Genomic DNA, 20,171 nt, shown 5'->3' on the forward strand with positions numbered 1-20,171 from the left:
TTGCCGGGTCTTTGGTTGTCTGGATGAATTTGCAGATTGAAGATGACTCTTGATGTTGCTTGGAATAAACCCGTGCGTTTCTTTATAGATGGTTGTCAGGCATAATTTGGTCCGACGGTCTTGAAGAGTTTCCCACTCCAGATCAGCAAGGATTTAAGGCAAGGACTCCCTACTGTAATCGCCAATGATGAACCTTGCAGCTCTACTTTGAATTCTTTCTAACTTGTCCCCATCTGTTTTGTGTTGTGGATCCCAGACCGCGGAGCACTACTCAAGTTTGGGTCTTATCAGAGTCCCTCCCTCCCAACTTCTCGATACACCCAACCCCCAGGTCCACGACAAAACTCACCTTCATCCCATCCCCAGGTCCTCGGCACTCCCATCTCCTTACCTCCCCAAACTCCTCGATAACCCCACACCAGACTCCTTTCACACTCAATCCCTCAACATCCGCTCCCCCAGTTCCCCCTCCACCCGACTCCTCGACATCCCCTCCTCCTCCTATGCTCTCTTTCCCCCAGCTCCCTGACATGACCTTTCCTCCAGCTCTTCGACACCCCTCCGCTCCCCCCATTCTCAACTCATTGACATCCCCCAACCCCCCAGCTTCTGGATACCGGTTGTCTGACCCTGGCCCCACTTGCCCCATCCCCTTGTCAACCACCACCTTCCCCCACACCCAAGCTCTTCGACCCACCCCCCCTCGCCATCCCCCTCTCCCCCCATCCCCCTCCCCCACCATCCCCCTCCCCCCCCCAATCCCAGTCCCTTGGTGTCCCCCTCCAGATCCTCATCACCCACCCCCCCCTGGCTTCTTGACACCCTCTCCCCTCCCTGGCTCCTCAACAACCCCTGCCCCATGTACTGACACCCCCCCCCCCCCCCGGGCTCTCGACATCCTTACCCCTAATCTTTACACACCCTAACTCCCCAAAGCTCCAAGACACCCCCCTTCCCCAGGTTCCTTGAAGCCCTTCCATGGTCCTCTACAGCGGTTGCTAACCCTGTTCCCCCCTCCCCATACTGTTTATAAGACAACTCGTCCCTCTGCCACACCATCTTACTGGAGGCCCTTCCCTTCCCACACCTGAGGAAAGAGAGACTTGCATTTGTTTGATATTGTCTCAAGTCCCTGTTGGTTTGTCCAAAATGAAACACAGCTCCTTCAAAACAACAATATTGTAATGGCAATTTTCCGACTTTTCCAATTGCCATTACTACACAGGGAGTAGGAATAATTTTACGCAGACCCAACAGAACAGATCTTCCAGTCGTTATTTCCAGTTTAATTAGTTGTTTATTGAAGTAGTTGTACAAACAAGGAGTTGAACATACCAGGCTTCACTTATTTTGTATACAAGTCGTAGCTGGCTGCTCTGTCCCTGGTCTGGTCTCAGGTCTGTCCAGTCGTTGGTCTGTCCAGGTCAGTGCGGGTCGGGTAAGAACTGTATGCTCTCCCTCCCTGTGTCTGGCCACTCCCAGTCCCTAATTCCCATATATATACACCACCCTGTACATCTAATGACTGCCCCCAAGTGCCCAAAATAATACGGTAAGATATATCTAGACTAAATAATATAAAATGCCAACAGCAGCTAGTCTAAACATAAATGGCTCCTACAAATATGATAGTGCTTTCTTTGTTAAAAGTAATACTGGTTGACCCTAAATTATTTGCCATAACATCATGATAATCGTCTACTCTTCTTTGAAATAATATCTTCGGATCTTTTATGGTGTGCATTTTCTTGACCAGGAACCTATCGTTAATACCAAAACTTACGACTTGGAGGCAATAATGTTCACAGTACTGCACTTTCCATCTGAAGTTTGTTAAATGTTCTGTTAATGCAGTTATCAGAATCAGAATTACCTTTATTGTCATCCAAAAAAAACAAGTCTTTTGGACGAGATTAATTTTATTGTTTTATTTCCTGAATATGGATTTATTCTTATTAAATGGTGCACTTTTCGTCCAATGTTCAACTTTTGCGGTTTCACAAATAATATTATCACCTGTACTTCAGTTTGCTGTTCACTTCATTATTCTGTGAAGGACCAATGAATGATCACATAACTTCAATCAGAAGGATAGCACACTGAAGGACACAAGGTGCTGGAGTAACTCAGCAAGTCAGGCAACATCTCTGTTAAATGTGGGTAGGTGATGTTTCGGGTCAGGACCCTTCTTCAGACATGCTGAGTTACTCCAGCACTGTGTGTACTTTTGTGTAAACCAGCATCTACAGATCCTTGATTTGACTTTACACTGATGTGCTTTAACCCAGTACTCATTGAATAGTGTCATAAGTTAGTAAAAATCTGTTTTTTTTAAAAGTATCTTTTTTTTAAAAGCCTTGGCATATGCATCTTTATTTAAAAAAATTAATGACATTAGGTTGTGCAGCAGAAACTTACTGGAGAAACAAAGTATTTTGAGGGGGGAATCATGGCTTTTCAGCTTTGTTTTGCAGGTTGACCAGTTGAGGATGAATAAAAAATAACTGATAGAGAGATGAGTTTCGTTTTCTTTTGTGTTACAGAGCTATCCAGAAAACCTCTACATTAGCGTAAACAATAATGGCAGAATAGAAAATGTGACATTTTCCATTTCTGTTAATGGTCTGAAAAGCAGAGTTGATATTTCGCATTCAGTAAGTTTCCAATATAATTCAACTTTGACAAAACTCAATGACTCAATTTTTGTGATTGGTAACAAATGACTGGTTGGAGAAAAGCACTTATACTAAATGTTTAAACTGGCAGATTTTGTTACCCGAGACAATGGATTCTTTACCTGAAGATGTTACGATGCGCGCTCTCTTTAAGGGTATGATTGCTGAAGATGTCCCACAGAGTGTAGTACGGCCAGGGAAACTGAGGTTAGTATGTTACTTCATTTTCTCAGTACCAATTGTTATTCTCAGGATATTAATAGTTAGAATATTAAATATAGTAATAATACCATTTTTAAGTAAGTTGAAAAATGATGCTTGAGTTCGACGTAGGTCTGAGCATTCTAGACTGTTTGATAAAGTATTCAGTAACTTTAGAGCATAGTTTTGAATAGTGTTTTGCACCTGTGGAAGCTCACTGGGCTACTTGCACTTGAGCCTGGTCATGCTATCCAAGGCTATTAGCCTGAAGAAGGGTTTTGATTACATTTTGTCAATGTGAAAGTGATGTCCTTAAATCAGTCTGAAGAAGGGTCTCGACCCAAAACGTCACCTATTCCTTCTCTCCAGAGATGCTGCCTGACCCACTGAGTTACTCCAGCATTTTGTGTCAACCTTTGATTTAAACCAGCATCTGCAGTTCTTTCCTACACATCCTATCCAAGGCTATCCAAGCTGGCCCGTCTGTTTGCATCAGATTGTGGAAGTCCTTGTTGACGCATGAATATTTTACCGTACTGATCTGACTTGTCGTTATTCATTCAGGAACCTCTTTAACCACATCACTCGAAGCATGGATATTCATGATGTGTCCTGTAGCAAGTTCTTGTTTTAGCAAGCTGTTGCAACTATCTTAACCAGTTACTGCCTGGTGTGTGTGTGTGTGTGTGTGTGTGTGTGTGTGTGTGTGTGTGTGTGTGTGTGTGTGTGTGTGAGAGTGTGTGTGTGAGAGTGTGTGTGTGAGAGAGAGAGAGAGAGAGAGAGAGAGAGAGAGAGAGAGAGAGAGAGAGAGAGAGAGAGAGAGAGAGAGAGAGAGAGAGAGAGAGAGAGAGAGAGAGAGAGAGAGAGAGAGAGAGAGACTCTTATGCTGATTAGAGAGAGTCTCTCTCTCTCTTATGCTGATTCGAGAGAGAGACTCTCTCTCTTATGCTGATTCGTGTGTCACTTGTTTTTCTCTTTAAAATGTAGGTTACAAACAACTAAAGGTACTCCAAAGAAGTTCACTGATGTCCAAATGCAGAAATCTCCACACATGCTTCTCCGTAGCCGAATAAAAGCAAAAATCAGACGAACTCAGAAGCAAATTACAGTATGTAACAAATTGCTTTCTTTCTAGTTAATCCTAACATAAGTCAATGGAAATTTTGGTAATTATTTGCTAATCGTTAGAAAAGCATTATGTAAAAGTTATGATAGTGTTTGATAAGTTTTGATAGTGTTTCCCCATGTGATGGCTGGTGCTGCTATTGATACGTCAGGTGTATTGGTGGTGAACTCGGTTTAGGTCAATTCGTACCACCACTCAAAAGTAGGTCCGAAGTGGTAATTCAGACAGTCACTTGGGTGAAGGAGATCGGCAGTTTCTGAAGGCCTCATTTATTTAATCAGCTGGCGATTAAATATCCTATGGCGCTAGCATATTCGCCAATACACAGTTTTGATCATGACAGTCTTGGTCCAAATGAGGGCGGCACAGTGGCTAACCTGGTATAGTTGCTGCCTCATAGCACCACATACCTGGCTGTTGTCTGTGTGGAGTTTGCACGTTCTCCCCGTGATGGCATAGGTTTTCTTTGGGTGCTCCGGTTTCCTCCCACATCGTTAGGGTTTCTAGGTTAATTGGCTGTTGTAAATTTCCCCTGGTGTGTAAGGAGTGGATGCGAAAGTGGGATAACACAGAACTAGTGTGAATGGGTGATCGATGGTCAGCGTGGACTCGGTGGGCCGAAAGGCTTGTTTCCATGCATTATCTTGGAACTCAATTCAATTCGAATGTTGTTTCAAATGGTTGAATTGTTGAAGTGAAGTGAACTGCCCTGGTTATCAAGGCAATATTTGACCAAGTGTAATATCAGTGTCCAGGTAAAACTGAAGACAACGAGCATTAAATGAAAAACACTAATGGCTGGAGTCATACCTCCCTCAAAGGAAGATTGTTGTGGTCGTCAGAGGTCAATCAGCACTGCGCTAGCAGAACCATTGCCAGAGTTCCTCGCAATAGTATCCTGGGCCCACCCATCTTTAGTTGCCTCATTATTGACTGTACTTCCATTGTAAGTTCAAAATTGGGCGTGTTTGATGATTGTTCCATTCTCCCACCCAGACATGACAATATATTGTTGGTATGTAGTCACCATAAGGCCAAAATCCTAGAACTCCCTACGTAATAGCACCATAAGAGTATCTATGGCCAATGTATTCAATGGACAATGAATACTAGCCTTGTTAAGTCTCTGACCAACACCCCTGGTAGTGCGTTTAGCGACCCACCACTCTTTGTCTATAACAAAAGTTCATTGTGCATCCTCCTTTAAATTTTGCTCCTCTCACCTTGAAGCTTTGCTCTCTGATCTTTGCCATTTCCACCTTGGGCAAAAAGATTCTGACTGTAATATGCCTCTCATTTTTATAAACCTCTATCAGGGCTCCCCTCAGCATATGATGCTCCAGAGAAAGCAACCAAGTTTGTCCATCCTCTCCTTTATAGCTAAACTCTCTAATCCAGACAGCGTTGTGGTAAACCTCTTTTGTACCCTCTACAAAGCCTCCACATCCTTCTTGTGAACGGGCGTCCAGAACAGCACACAATAGTGGTGTGTGTGTAGAAGTGAATGTGTGAATAGATTGGTGAAGCTGTGGGAACCTAGGCAACTGAGGATGTCTGAAAACAGATGCTACGATGTATATTAATTAATAACGCTAACCTTCTTGTTCAAAGGCAACAGCTGGATCATCTGCAAAGTACTCAACCAAAGAAAAATCTTCAGCATTGACAAAATCAAAAAGTTTTGAAGCAATGCATCAGGAGGATGTAGATAATGACACACCAAGACAGCTGTTGAAGAAATTCATGCAGACAGGTGGGTAGCAACAAGATATTTTCCAAGATTTTATAATTGTAGATTGTAAAATGGCTGTCGTACAATGATCAAGTTACCCAACTGTAACCCACAGTTTAATGAAGCTTGTTTCTTTTGTGGTGGATCTTTCTCAGTTCACTCTTTACCACTGTAATGCAGTCTCTGAAGAGGTAAATCTGTGAATCGGTTGATGACGTTCTATGATCGTGAAACAAACCAAAGTGTTGAATTGTCCCCTGAGCTTTTTTTTTAGTTTAGTTTATTGTCACGTGCAGTCATGGCGTGTGATGGAATACCTGCCTTGTGCTTGGATTAATGCAACTCTCAAGAAACTCAATGCCATTTCCTCGACCGTTTTGCACTGAGGCTGCAGAGTGTGCTACCGACAAAATGCCCTGAAATCACTTTCTTTTTCACCTCTCAATGAAGTGTGCTGTGAAGATCAGGTGCAGAAGGTGCATGAGAGAATCACTCTCTGCATTTCCCCTCCATCCGAATTTGAAAATACATCACTGTTGTCACTGTCTGTTTGGTTTAAATCTTTGGAACACTTAAAGAAGTTCAGTGGATCAAACGGTTAGGTTATGATCACCTTTTGAAAGGAATTGACACATCCTGAAAAATGAATTTTAATAAAAGGGCAGCATGTGAATTTATAATGAATAGTTCAAAACATGATTTTTGCAGTTGGAAAAGGAGACTATCAATATAATATCAGCATTCTGATTTACAGATGTTGCATTGGCGCTAAAATTATTATCTAAAATCAGTCTTGATTCAGTGGCAATTACTGTGCCATCAGTAGATTTACAAGGATGTTGCCAGAACTTGAAGGCCTGAGCTATAGAGAGAGATTGGGCAGTTAGGACTTTATTCCTTGGAGCACAGAAGACTAAGGGGTGATCTTATGGAGGTGTATCAAATCATTAGGGGAACAGATAGGGTGACTGCATAGAATCTTTTTCCCAGGGTGGGGAATAAAGGACCAAAGGATATTGATTTAAGGTGAGAGAAAAACCTTGATAGGAACCAGAGAGGTAACTGTTTCACACAAAGGGCAGTGTGTATATGGAAGAGAGTAGTTGAGGCAGGTAAAATATCAACATTTAAAAGACATTTGGACAAGTACATCGATAGGAAAGATTTAGAGGAATATGGGCCAAGAGCGGGCAAATGGGATTAGCTTTGGATGAGGCATCTCAGTGTTTCCATGCTTTATGATTATGACTAAATGACAAGGCTCGTTAGTCAAACTGGCTTATTATTGACTTCTGTCTTCACTGGATTCCTCAGTTTGATTAAAAAAAAGTTTACTCATTTCCATATGCTCTAGCCCTTACTAAAGGAAGTTCTAGTCAAGATTTAAATTTCTGAACTTCAAATAAATTTGATAACATGGTGAGAATTTTGACCTCCCGTGGGACTTGGATGGTGGGATGAGAAGTTTAAATTTTTTTTGGCTCCTGGTGCGTGACTTATGGCCGTTTACTGGATGCAGTGAGGACAAGTTCAGTGTCTGAATATGAAGGTTGAAAAGGCTGTTTAGGGTAGTTTTGGCTAAGATATAACGTGCTTGGAGTGGCAGCCAGTCAATGGAACGTGGGAAGCAATATTGATGTATATGTGAAACCATTCTATTCTGTTTACAGGTTTTTAAAATGGTGACCTTGGCATCTTTTGAAGGCTGGCTGTATCTAAAAAAAAGGCCAGGAATACAATTTTTTTAAAAAAAAGTACAACGTTGCATGTCCACCAGGACTGTTGCAATTAACAACCTCCAATGCACAGGCAGTGAAGAGTAGGTTCAGAGAAAAATCTGTTGTCAGTATATGTTGTCAATTGCAGCAGTTATTGCCATGCATTTCAAATGTTACCTTGCATACTCCCGTATGAAATTCAATGACCTAACGTGTTATATTACAGCAGAGCATCATCTGGACTTCATTGATATCCATAGTATTGTCAGTGTCAGCCAAGGCCAGCAGATTGTATAATATTAGAAGTGACATGTTTTATTTACTTATTGAAGACAATGACGAGGGCTAATTATAGTTGTGGAATTAGGTGGCCAGTTGTTGAAATATGTGGCCAGTCATTCTGAATTAAGTGTTGGTTGTATTAACTGTGCTATCATTCCAAAATGAGATAACTACTGTTACTTGTCTACAGATTTTGTTATTGTATTAATATGTTTGTGTACATTTTAAAACGGTACTGGTTTCTTAAATAGAACTGGAATCCTCTTTGGTTAAGGTTCCGACTCCTAAAACGAAAACGACTGTGAAAAAGTCACAATCCAAGCCAAAATCGCTGTCTGACAGGTATGCAAATTATTTATTACACAGAACTCCTCACTTTAATTTTTGCAGAACTCCTCTCGTCGAGACAGGATATGATGCTTTTAAAAAGAAAGATTTGGATTCACGGAAATGTTATGGCACCAAAAGGTGCCATGTGGTACATTAACAGAGCTTTATTTGTCATTCGGTACCGAGGTACCGAACGAAACTACATAGCAGTCATACAAAAAAAGAACACAAGACACATAACCCCAACACAAACGTCCATCACAGTGACTCCAAACACCCCCTCACTGTGATGGAGGCAACAAAACTTCCACTCTCTTCCCCACGCCCACGGACAGACAGCTCGTCCCCGACTGACCCACACAGTCCCCGCAAGGGGATGGAAGTCCCCGCGGCCGAATCGCACCGGGTGCTGAAACGTCTCGCGGCCGAGCCGGGCGATGAAAGGCCCCGCGACCAAGCCTTGCGCAGCTAAGTCCCGTGGCCGAGCCGCACCGGGCGATGTTAAGTCCCGCGGCCGAGCCGCACCAGCGATGAAAAGTCCCGCGGCCGAGCTGCACCGGGTGATGTAAAGTCCCGCGACCGAGCCGCACCGGGTGATGTTAGGCCCCGCAGTCGAGCTGCACCGGGCACTGTTAAGTCCAGCGGCCAAGCCGCACCGGGCGATGCAAAGTCCAGCGGCCGAGCCGCACCGGGCGATGTAAAGTCCCGCGGCCGAGTTGCACCGGGCGATGTTAGGCCCCGCAGCCAAGCCGCACCCCGCGCCGTGAGGAAGAGAAAAGTTTCCCCCACCCCCCCCCACCACCCACACCACCACCCCCCACACATACACAACCAAAAAAAATACAAAAACCATCCCAACACCGACACAACAAAAAAAAAAGGAAAAAAGACGAACAGACTGCTAGCGAGCCGCAGCCGTTAGGCGCCGCCACTTCCACTTTATTAAGGTGCACTGGCTCTTCGCAAGATGATCCCTTGAGTCCCCAATCTCCCATTCTTTCTCTCCAGCAATTCAGATTATTTTCATCTAGCGGACTATACAATCCTCTTTATTCATTACTTCAAATTTTTGTTCTTGGTTCATCTGCTACTAGGAATAGTTTTCCATTTACCTCATCTGAATCGATCATGACATTGTCACCTCAATCAAATTTCCTCTTAACTTTCTTTGAGAAGGACACCAGCTTCTGCAGTCTAACTTTGTAGATGAAATTCTCTCTCTTGGAACCATTCAAGTAATGTTTTCTCTGAATATCATTTTAGACCTTTTGGATTTAAAATACAGTCATGAAAATTCAGATCCGTTCTTTGGGTGTGACCCAGCCTGAGTTTTATGAAGCTTCAAGATAACACGCCTTGCTTTTCTACTCTTTAGGTTAGACATACTGCGTGGAAATGGGCCCTTCAGCCCACCGATTCCGTACCGACCAGCAATCCCTGCACACCAGCACTATCTTACACTTCAGGGATAATCTTTACCAAAGCTAATTAAACTACAAACCTGTACGTCTTCGGTGTATAGGAGGAAACCAGAGCACCTGGGGGAACCCAATGCAGTCACGAGAGAATGTGTAAACTTCACCCAGACAGCGCTCGTAGTCGGGGTTGAACGTGGGTCTCTGGCGCTGCAAGGCAGCGATTCTACCGCTGCGCCATCATGCCGCCTGTACTATCCTGCTACTTTCACAGAATTTTGACCATGTGCAGTCTGCTCTGTGTTTTGGCACTCCCTTTGAAACTATGGAGTTCTGTTAATGCTAATTTCTGCCAAAATGTGCAGCCTCTCTTGCTTTCATTTGAAATGTCTCTCACCATTCTGCCAACTTATGCTTGCTCTCTTGCATTTTGTTATTAATCATCTCGGCTTCAATATTTATTTCATCTGTAAATGTAGAAATTCTATCCCGTATCACACCCATATCAGATGAATGGCCCCTGGATATCATCATCATCCATTCTGCAAAAGAACTCTGCAACTCTGCTTTCTGTGCTTTGGCCAAATTTTATCTGTGCTGCTACTGACCCTTCCTTTCTTTGCAGCCTTTTGTGTGAGTTGTCAAATGCTCTTTGATGATCCATGTTGGTTTCATCTATTCCGTTCCTTTATAACTTTTCAATTTTCACCTCTAATATTTTGTCTATTATCTCTGCCGCTGAGATTTTGACAATATCTTTGTAGAGATGCAAGGCGAATACGTATAGTATTCCAGTCATGGCATGAGACTTCTGTTTGAACACTTCCTTAGTGATGGATTGTTTCCAACATCTTCTTACTATCTATTTAATACTTGTATGCCTTTAAAAAACAATCTTCTGTGTTCCATTTCACTTCAACTGTTATTCTCATATTCTTGTGACCCGTTTCATTTTCTGCTTTACTTTGCTTTGTGGGTTTTTTTTATCATCATTTGAATTTTTCATGTGAAATCTGCACTGCCCATTTTTGTCTTCCTGAGAGCTCTGGATTTGGTTTCCCTTTGACTTGGTTTCCCTTACCCTTTCCCCTTTAGAAATATGCCTATCCTGTGGGTGAAATATTTCTTCTTCTCTGAGGCCCTATCATTAATTGTGCATATCCTACCCTTGTTAGTTCTCCCAAAATGTATCACCTCATATTTACTCTGATTAAAGTCCATCTGTCATTTCTTTGCCTATCTTGTCAACTGATCAATAATGCCCTGTCGCCTCGGACTATCCTTGCTCTCAACACTTTTGATTTTCACGTCGTCTGAAAACTTACTCATACCTCCTGCATTCATATTCAGATTGTTAATTTATTTAACAAACAGAAAGGATTCCAGAACTAATCCCAGTTGTACACCGTAGGTATTTATTCACAAAATGCTGGAGTAACTCAGCAGGTCAGGCAGCATCTCAGGAGAGAAGGAATGGATGACGTTTCGGGTTGAGACCTTCCTTCTCTCCTGAGATGCTGCCTGACCTGCTGAGTTACTCCAGCATTTTGTGAATAAATACCTTCGATTTGTACCAGCATCTGCAGTTATTTTCTTACACTACCAGTTGTACACCGTAGTCACAGGCTTCTAATCATAAAAGCACAATCCTCCACCATCACCCTGCCTCTTATTACCAATCCAATGACCAATTTGCCCTCGGCCTCGTTGGCCTTTTGGACCAGTTTCCCATGTGGGATCTTGTCAAAGGCCTGGCTGGAATCAGCGTGGACCACATCAGCAACACAGCGCTCATAAATAGATTTTGTTGCCTCTGAAAATTTCTCAAATTACTCTGACAGGATCTCTCCCCAACAAATCCTCTCTCGTCCCATTGAAGTCAGTCCTTCAATTTAGTAGTGCTACTCTGGAGTCCAGCTTGTCCTTCTGTATTGATCTAATTGTCCTGGATGAATGTAAGATTGTGGCACTTTTTTTCTGGCTGTAGAGTGTTACACATTCTTGCACACTCAATTTAGTTTCACATTATTCCTGCTGTTGGCAGATTACATGTGTGTATAATTGTTTTAAATGATTCTTTTTTTGTCACTAGTGACCGTTTGAGTTTAAATTTGCCAGAAAAAGATACCGAAGAATGCACTTTGCCCAGAGCCCGTAAGTTTCATAACCGGAAGAAAGTAAGTGTTTCGGAATTTGAAAAGGCGTTGCAGCAGAGACTCGACTATACAACAGGTATTAGTGGGCACAAGTTGTAATCTATATATTTCAGAAATATCGGACAAAGTGATTTGTTTCTCTCTAAATGGTTTTAAACTGCTCTTGCCTAACTTTTAATTGTCAGATTTATTTTTCCTTGTCAGCTGCTCTATACCTCCAGCGCATCACAGCTATTATGCATTAAAAGCAAGACTGACACACAAAAAGTTGGAGTAACTCAGCGGGTCAGGCAGCATCTCTGGAGAAAAGGAATAGGTGACGTTCCAGGTTGAGACTCTTCTTCAGTCTGAATAAGGGACTTGATCTAAAACGTGACCTATTCCTTTTCTCCAGAGTTGTTGCCCGACTCGCTGAGTTACTCCAACTTTTTGTGTCTGTCTTCGGTTTAAAGCAGCAGCTGAAGTTCCTTCCTCCAAAGGTTAAAAGGATATTTGTTGGTGAATTTTCTAGTAGGGCGAGGACAGAGTTAATACAGACCTTCAGTATCCCTGCCCTTTTTGTAAAGGACAATTGCAGATTAACTATGTGTCTTATCTAAAATTAAGTATTGACAGGTGGGAAAAGAACAGTAACATTCTGATAATCCTTAAAGGAAATAGGATTGCAACCATACTTTAGTAGGACAATCATACTGTTTTTGGAATAATGATTGCAAAACAAAGTTGAAATGAATAGAAATAGTCTTCTAATTTTATGTGGTGAAGTGTGTATTTTGTGATTGCAGGACCTCAGGAAGGTGAACTGGGTGAAAAGAGCCTGAGACCTCCAGACATCTCAACAATAGCCAGGTAAGCCACAGTCAGATCAAATTGATGCTCATATTACATGATAGTCTGGAAATTATTTTGAGGGATTTTTCTGCATTTACCATACAAATATTAAAAACTTATCTACGCAAAAATCGGGGAAATAATTTACTATGGTAAAAAATGTGAAAACTAAATTAAAAGTTAACTTTGCATTGTTTGAGATTTTGTGATCCATTTTAGAGATACAGCGCGGAAACATGCCCACCGAGTCCGCCACACCCAGCGATCCCCCCCACATGAACACTATTCCACATATAGGGACAATTTACAATGTTACCAAGTCAACAGAATAAGGCAAATAAACAACTTAAAGGTAGAGAGTGAAAATTGCAGGTGAAGTTGCAGTTACACAAGTTACCTGAATTTTGAGGGCAATGTCTGTGGAGGGTATACACAGAAATCCCCAAGCAGTTTGTCATGGTAAATTTAGGAAGAGTTTACTTTCATAGAGATCTGCTCCTGTAGAAGAATGTTGGAGATGGATTATTTTAAAAATAGATTCCTGAAGGAAGAAGTTTGTTTAATTAAAAAATGTAACAATTAAAAAACAAACTCTCTTACTGAAATGCCTATACTTTTGATTCTCTCCAGAAAATGCGTGTTTAAATGTATCAATGGTTTTGAGGGTGGTGATAACAAGGCCAGTGATTGGGTTCTTGACCGTTTTGGCACATATTTGTACATATTGCGTAAGAGGAATTCAAATGCATTTGGAGAAATGTGTGATCCATACTGTAACATGCTCATAACCAAAATAAATGTGGTGATGGTATCTGGAGCAAAGAAATATTTTTAAATAACCCAAATGGCTACATATGTTAGTTACAGTTTAATCAATCCTGATTTTGAGGAGTCCACCACAAAACCAATTCTTTGTAGAAGACCTTTAAAACGCAAAATAATAAACGAAGATGAATTTGAAGAGGGAGTGCACAACTATTTGGATCAAGATGAAGGTATTTGTTGAAAACTGTTTTGGGATGTATATATTTTTAAGCATTATTAGTTACTTTAAGCCTTGAAGGATCTGCAGTGACCAACAATACGTTTGATCCTCTATGTCAGTGATTGATAAATGTTGACATATGTTGCAGAGGTTATTCATTGGAAATTCTTAACATGAGTAAAGCACATCCAGCTGTTTTGCTATTAATGAGGATAACACCTGTATATAAGATAAATATTTCAGTGTATTGGATTTAAATTTGTGTTAATCATTAGATTTAGAAATTTGGGAAAAGCTGTATGTGTTATTGTTGGAAATGAGCAGTTTTTTCAAGATAATATAATGGTTGACATAAAAGGGATTTGAAGAGCCTCTTAGAACATCCATGAAGAGTTTCAACATTGGCACACTATTGGATCATCCTGTTTGACACATAGTGCTCATCATTGTGAGGAAGTTGAATGGACGAAGTTAAAAGGAAAAGAGGCACCTCAAATCAATTGCAGCTAATGCCACAGTATCCCTACATCTTTGTCACCTGCGTGGAAAGAACGTTTGATCCCAGATTGGTCTATTCAGCTATCTCTACATTTGGGAACACTATGGGCGGCACAGCTCAGCCCAGCTGGTAGAGCTGCTGCCTCACTGTGCCGGAGACCCAGGTTCGATCCTGACCTCGGGTGCTGTCTGTGTGGAGTCTGCTCGTTCTCCCTGCGACTGTGTGGGGTTTGTCAGGCTCTATAGCCAAGCTGTTTCAGTGCCAGCCGAGCAAACTGCTTTATTGTGGTGTTTCTGAAGCGGAATACACTCAGGTAAATGGAAAGCATTCTGTCCGAATGTGGTGCCATCCAGACAATGGAAAATGCACTGGGAAAGATGGTGACTTAGCACTAAATTTGCAGCCTCCAACTTACTCTTTCAGTGGGAGTAGTTGTGTGCCTGATCCAAGAATAGCTCTGGCTCGTGCAGACAGATTTGGTCATGGTGCTGTTAATTGATCCTGAATGAGTTAAAGGAAGTACAATTGACTATTCCATTCTTTATTTGGGGAATATAAAGTCAGTCAATGCTTTTAATTCAGTACATCTTGATCTAGAATAGAAAACGCATATTTAAAGATGAGGTATGGATGTGATCTTATGTAAGATAACCTATAATGGTCTCATTACCTCGGTAGGTACGGTGAAATTCATTTTTATATACAGTTCCATACAACTATCACTGTACATAAACTCTAAGATAAGCATCTCAGATACAGTACAAGTGTACAGCAGTAGGACTGATACAGTGTAGGGATTTGGTGCCATTCCATTAAAAATTGATCAAATTTTCGTTCAGGAATGTTGGGCATGTTGTTTTGAGAATATGTTCCTGGATATCGTATCGTAGTCCAGCCAATGATTCTCATTTTTCTTCAGATTTGTTCCAACCAATAGCACATAGCTGTGTCTAACTAAAACCTGTCTGCTATTTGGCACATTTCAAATGTATCTGGCAAATCCAATCTTAAGTTACTTAAATGAATGTCATTCACAAGACCTTGTGCAAATAGGAATTATTGATCCCCCTCTTGTGGGTTGCATGTGCTTCGTTTGCATTCTTGCTAAATTGCTTATTTTGTTTTTATTCGAGAACCTGTCGAAACGGAAAGATCTGAAGTATTTGAGAAAACTGCAGGATTGACAGATATTTCAAGACTAGTTGGGTAATGAATGGACAAATAATCATACTTATTAATTTTTATGGATTTAATGTTTTTGCAAATAGTTCTTTTGCACAGTATTTTAAATAATTTGCTATGTTTCATGATTGTATCCAATTTGGTAAGAAAGCTATACGATACAATAGAACTTTATTTATTCCAGGAAGAAAATTGATCTGCCAACAGAAATAAAACGTAGATGAAACATGAAATTAAAGTGACGTGTGGATTGGGGATGTGCAATGATGGAGGCGGGGAGTCAGTCTCAGTCTAGCCCACGACAGAAGGGGGAGGAGTTGTACAGTTTGATAGCCACAGGGAAGAAGGATCTCCTGTGGTGTTCTGTATTGCATCTTGGTGGAACCAGTCTGTTGTTGAAGGTACTCCTTTGGTTGACCAGTGTATCATGGAGGGGGTGAGCTGTATTGTCCAAGATGCTCCGCAGTTTGAGGAGCATCCTGCCCTCCAAGACCACCTCCCATGAATCCAACTCCGTCCCCAGGAAGGAGCCAGCCTTCCTGATGAGCTTGTTGATTCTATTGGCACTAGCGGCCTTTGCCCTGCTGCCCCAGCACACGACAGTGAAGAGGATGGCACTGGCCACCACCATATAACCATACCATATAACCATATAACTACAGCATGGAAACAGGCCTGTCCGCCCCTACCAGTCCACGCCGACCATTCTCCCTGACCTAGTCTCATCTACCTGCACTCAGACCATAACCCTCTAATCCCCTCCTATCCATATACCTATCCAATTTACTCTTAAATAATAAAATCGAGCCAGTCTCCACCACTTCCACCGGAAGTCCATTCCATACAGCCACCACCCTCTGAGTAAAGAAGTTCCCCCTCATGTTACCCCTAAACCTTTGTCCCTCAATTCTGAAGCTATGTCCCCTTGTTGGAATCTTCCCCACTCTCAAAGGGAAAAGCCTACCCACGTCAACTCTGTCCGTCCCTCTCAAAATTTTAAAAACCTCTATCAAGTCCCCCCTCAACCTTCTACGCTCCAAAGAATAAAGACCCAACCTGTTCAACCTCTCTCTGTAGCCTAAGTGCTGAAACCCAGGCAACATTCTAGTAAATCTCCTCTGTACCCTCTCCATTTTGTCGACATCCTTCCTATAATTTGGCGACCAGAACTGCACACCATACTCCAGATTCGGCCTCACCAATGCCCTGTACAATTTTAACATTACATCCCAACTTCTATACTCGATGCTCTGATTTATAAAGGCAAGCATACCAAACGCCTTCTTCACCACCCTATCCACATGAGATTCCACCTTCAGGGAACAATGCACAGTTATTCCCAGATCCCTCTGTTCCACTGCATTCCTCAATTCCCTACCATTTACCCTGTACGTCCTATTTTGATTTGTCCTACCAAAATGCAGTACCTCACACTTATCAGCATTAAACTCCATCTGCCATCTTTCAGCCCACCCTTCCAAAAGGCCCAAGTCTCTCTGTAGACTTTGAAAATCTACCTCACTATCAACTACACCACCTATCTTAGTATCATCTGCATATTTACTAATCCAATTTGCCACACCATCATCCAGATCATTAATGTAAATGACAAACAACAGTGGACCCAACACAGATCCTTGGGGTACTCCACTAGACACTGGCCTCCAACCTGACATACAATTGTCAACCGTTACCCTCTGGTATCTCCCATTCAGCCATTGTTGAATCCATCTTGCAACCTCACTATTAATACCCAACGATTTAACCTTCTTAATCAACCTTCCATGTGGAACCTTGTTTGGTAGAACATCTGTAGCATCTCACTGCAGACGTTGAAGGAGCGGAGCCTTCTCAAAAGGTACAGGTGGCTCTGTCCCTTCTTGTACAGGGCCTCAGCGTTCCTAGACCAGTCCAGTTTACTGTCCAGGTACACTCCATGGTGTTTGTACTCCCTGGTAAACTGCACATCCACACCATTGATGAAGATGGGACAGGGGCGTTCCTCTACTCCGAAAGTCCACCACTAACTCTTTAGTCTTGTCGGTGTTGAGCTGCAGGTGATTCGGCCCACACCACTCAACAAAGTTGTTGACGACACCTCTGTATTCAGCTTCCCTCCCCTCACTGATGCAGCCCACAATTGCAGAGTCATCTGGAAACTTCTGATCCCTGGATCAAGGTACATATAGTTCTGGGTCACAAATTATGCTTTCTTGGATCTTCACATTTAAAATTATATTTCCCACATGGAGTTATCATTTGATCCTGTGGATTACTGGTTGATGCAGAGATAAACTCAAACCTACCAGGAAGAGAAGGGACTCTTAAATCAGAAGCCCATTTACAAGTTTCCTCTGAACTACAAGGTGTGAAGACCTGATAAAACGTTACAATAATTATATTATTAACATTTTAAAATATTGCTGTTTCATTCCATAGAAAATACAGTGCAGAAACAGACTATTTGGCCCATTTCCCCCTGTTTGTTTCACATGGGCCTCTAATCCTACCAGCAGCATTTTCTATTCATTTTCCCTCCCTTTGTTTACCCAGTTTCACCTAAAATGTACCTATGCCTGTCACTTTATTAAGTAAACTTGGGTAGACAGTCAGAGCCATTTTACCAGGAGAAAAACATTGCATACCAGACCGCATAGCTCGGCCGCTGGACTTAACATCGCCCGGTGAGGCTTGGCCGCGGGGCCTTCCATCGCCCGGTGCGGCTCGGCCATGGGGCCTAACATCGCTGGTGCGGCTCAGCCGCTGGACTTAAGAGTGCCCGGTGCGGCTCGGTCGCGGGGCCTAACATCGCTGGTGCGGCTCGGCCGCGGGGCCTAACATCGCCCGGCGCGGCTCGGCCGCGGGACTTTTCATCGCCCGGTGCGGCTCGGCCGCTGGACTTAACATCGCCGGTGCGGCTCGGCCGCGGGGCCTTCCATCGCCCGGTGCGGCTCGGCCGCGGGACCTAACATCGCCCGGCGCGGCTCGGCCGCGGGACTTAGCTGCGCACGGCTCGGTCGCGGGGCCTTCCATCGGCCGCGAGACGTTTCATCGCCCGGTGCGACTCGGCCGCGGGGACTTCCATCCCCTTGCGGGGACTGTGCGGGTCGGTCGGGGACGAGCTGTCTGTCCGTGGGCGTGGGGAAGAGAGTGGAAGTTTTGTTGCCTCCATCACAGTGAGGGTGTTTGGAGTCACTGTGATGGACGTTTGTGTTGGAGTCATGTGTCTCGTGTTCTTTTTTGTGTGTGACTGCTATGTAGTTTCGTTCGGTACCTTGGTACCGAATGACAAATAAAGCTCTGTTGTTGTTGTTGTTGTTGTTGTTTAAGGTGAGTGGGGCAAAGTTTAAAGGAGATGTATAGCACAAGCTTTGTTTTACACAGAGGGTGGTGGGTGCCTGGAACGCACTGCAGGGTATGGTGGCTGAGGCAGATTACAGTAGCAGCATTTAAGAGACTTTTGGATAGGCATATGGATATGGAGGGATCTGGATTACGTGCAGGTAGATAGGAGATGATCTTGCCATCGTGCTAGGCACAGAAATTGTGGGCAGAAGAGTCTGTTCTTGTGCTGTACTGTTCAATGTTTGACAGAGCAGGTTCTGTCAATTCTTCCCACGTTCTTAAGAATAACAGCTTCTGAATGAATTAGTGGATAATTTTCTTATTTGTAGCACCTAGTTAGTTTTTGTCGTGGATCATAAGTAGAAATTTATTTAACTAGAACGTTGAACACTTTAAAAAATATTTTTTTTAAACCTCAAATGGGCTGAAATCTGTCCCAACATTTTCCAGAGAAGGGCCATAACTTGTTCAGTATTCATGGCAGGACATAATTTTTCTGCATCATTTATGTACATTGTCTAGTGTATACACATGCTTTGTATAGTATATACATCAAATTGTGATTTAATATTGACATTTAGTGGATAAATGTACCAGAATGTTAATGATCTAAAGCTTAAACGTTCTGCAGAGTGGATTGGCCATTTGGATGATTTGTGATGGTCCAATTGGACCATGCCTCCTAGATTCACCTGAAAATAAAAGAGCAGATGTGTCTAGCCTCACAAAACTGCATTTCAGCATCACCATCATATATGGCATGTGGTAAACATGTTGATCATATTCTGTCTGTTACAGATCAGTTAATTTTGGTATTGATGAAACTCTGTCAATACCAGTTCTGAGCAAAAGACCGAGAAGACCCAAACTGATCAGTGAAGATGACTTTGAAGGAGGGGTGCTTTTCCACTTACAACAAGCAAAAGGTATTGCACATGTTCTGCGGTTTTGCTTCCTCGTGTAGGTTTTAACTGGGCGCTTCAATTTTCTTGTTTTAAATGTATGCAAATACTGTCTGGTTCGCTTTGTTTTTTTAATTGGTTTCTCGAAAGTAGGAGACCACTGCCTGGATTAACTTTTAAAGAAATCTAATTTTGCTGGTCTGTCAGTTCTGGGATCCTGAAGCCTACATGTGTAGGGCATGATTCTCAGTGTCAATATCTGAGAATTGTACATGCTGGGTGAAATCTTCCACGGTGTCATTCAATTGTCTGAGTAATCATGCGTAATTACTTCACGAGATAATTCTACTCCAGCTTTAGTCTTTTGATTCATGAAAGCTCTCGAAGCACTCTGAAATGCAGATGAAGGGAAATATAATGAGGCATCGGAGCAAGACAGGACATATGAAAAGCATACTAAAAACGAGATTCTACTACTTTTAATAGATTCTATTGTGCAAGGTCTATTTACACTTTCAGAAGTAAATTAATAATGTAGATACTATTGAGCAAAGTGGGTGGTTATTTAATGTTATTCTCTGAGTTGGCATCTGAATGAACATCTTGGAAGACTTGTCCTCTGCCGAGCAAAATGATGTTATTATGAAGGTGTCAGTGGCTTCACTTTCTTATAAATTTAAAGAGATTTTGTATGTCTCTGAACATTCTAACTTCTACAGATATGCTGTTAAAAGTATCCAGACTGGTTGCATTATGTGTAGTAGGGTCTCGATCCGAAACATCACCCATGCT

At 42.5% G+C, this 20,171-nt stretch overlaps 1 protein-coding gene across 1 annotated transcript in view; it reads left to right on the forward strand.

Annotated features, from left to right (window-relative positions):
* Window positions 1-2,563: 2,563 nt before the first annotated feature.
* The window catches only part of LOC144594770 (uncharacterized), a 28,311-nt gene continuing 10,703 nt past the window's right edge, over window positions 2,564-20,171 (forward strand). Inside the window, exons 1-10 of the mRNA XM_078401619.1 lie at window positions 2,564-2,654; window positions 2,767-2,882; window positions 3,864-3,984; window positions 5,614-5,755; window positions 7,986-8,076; window positions 11,572-11,711; window positions 12,421-12,484; window positions 13,328-13,461; window positions 15,084-15,156; window positions 19,276-19,403. Of these exons, the coding sequence (XP_078257745.1) occupies window positions 2,785-2,882; window positions 3,864-3,984; window positions 5,614-5,755; window positions 7,986-8,076; window positions 11,572-11,711; window positions 12,421-12,484; window positions 13,328-13,461; window positions 15,084-15,156; window positions 19,276-19,403 (991 nt within the window). The 5' untranslated portion in view covers window positions 2,564-2,654; window positions 2,767-2,784. The remainder of the gene's footprint in view (window positions 2,655-2,766; window positions 2,883-3,863; window positions 3,985-5,613; window positions 5,756-7,985; window positions 8,077-11,571; window positions 11,712-12,420; window positions 12,485-13,327; window positions 13,462-15,083; window positions 15,157-19,275; window positions 19,404-20,171) is intronic.

Source organism: Rhinoraja longicauda, chromosome 6 (assembly GCF_053455715.1).
Source record: "Rhinoraja longicauda isolate Sanriku21f chromosome 6, sRhiLon1.1, whole genome shotgun sequence".
In the NCBI taxonomy this organism is placed as follows: Eukaryota; Metazoa; Chordata; class Chondrichthyes; order Rajiformes; family Arhynchobatidae; genus Rhinoraja; species Rhinoraja longicauda.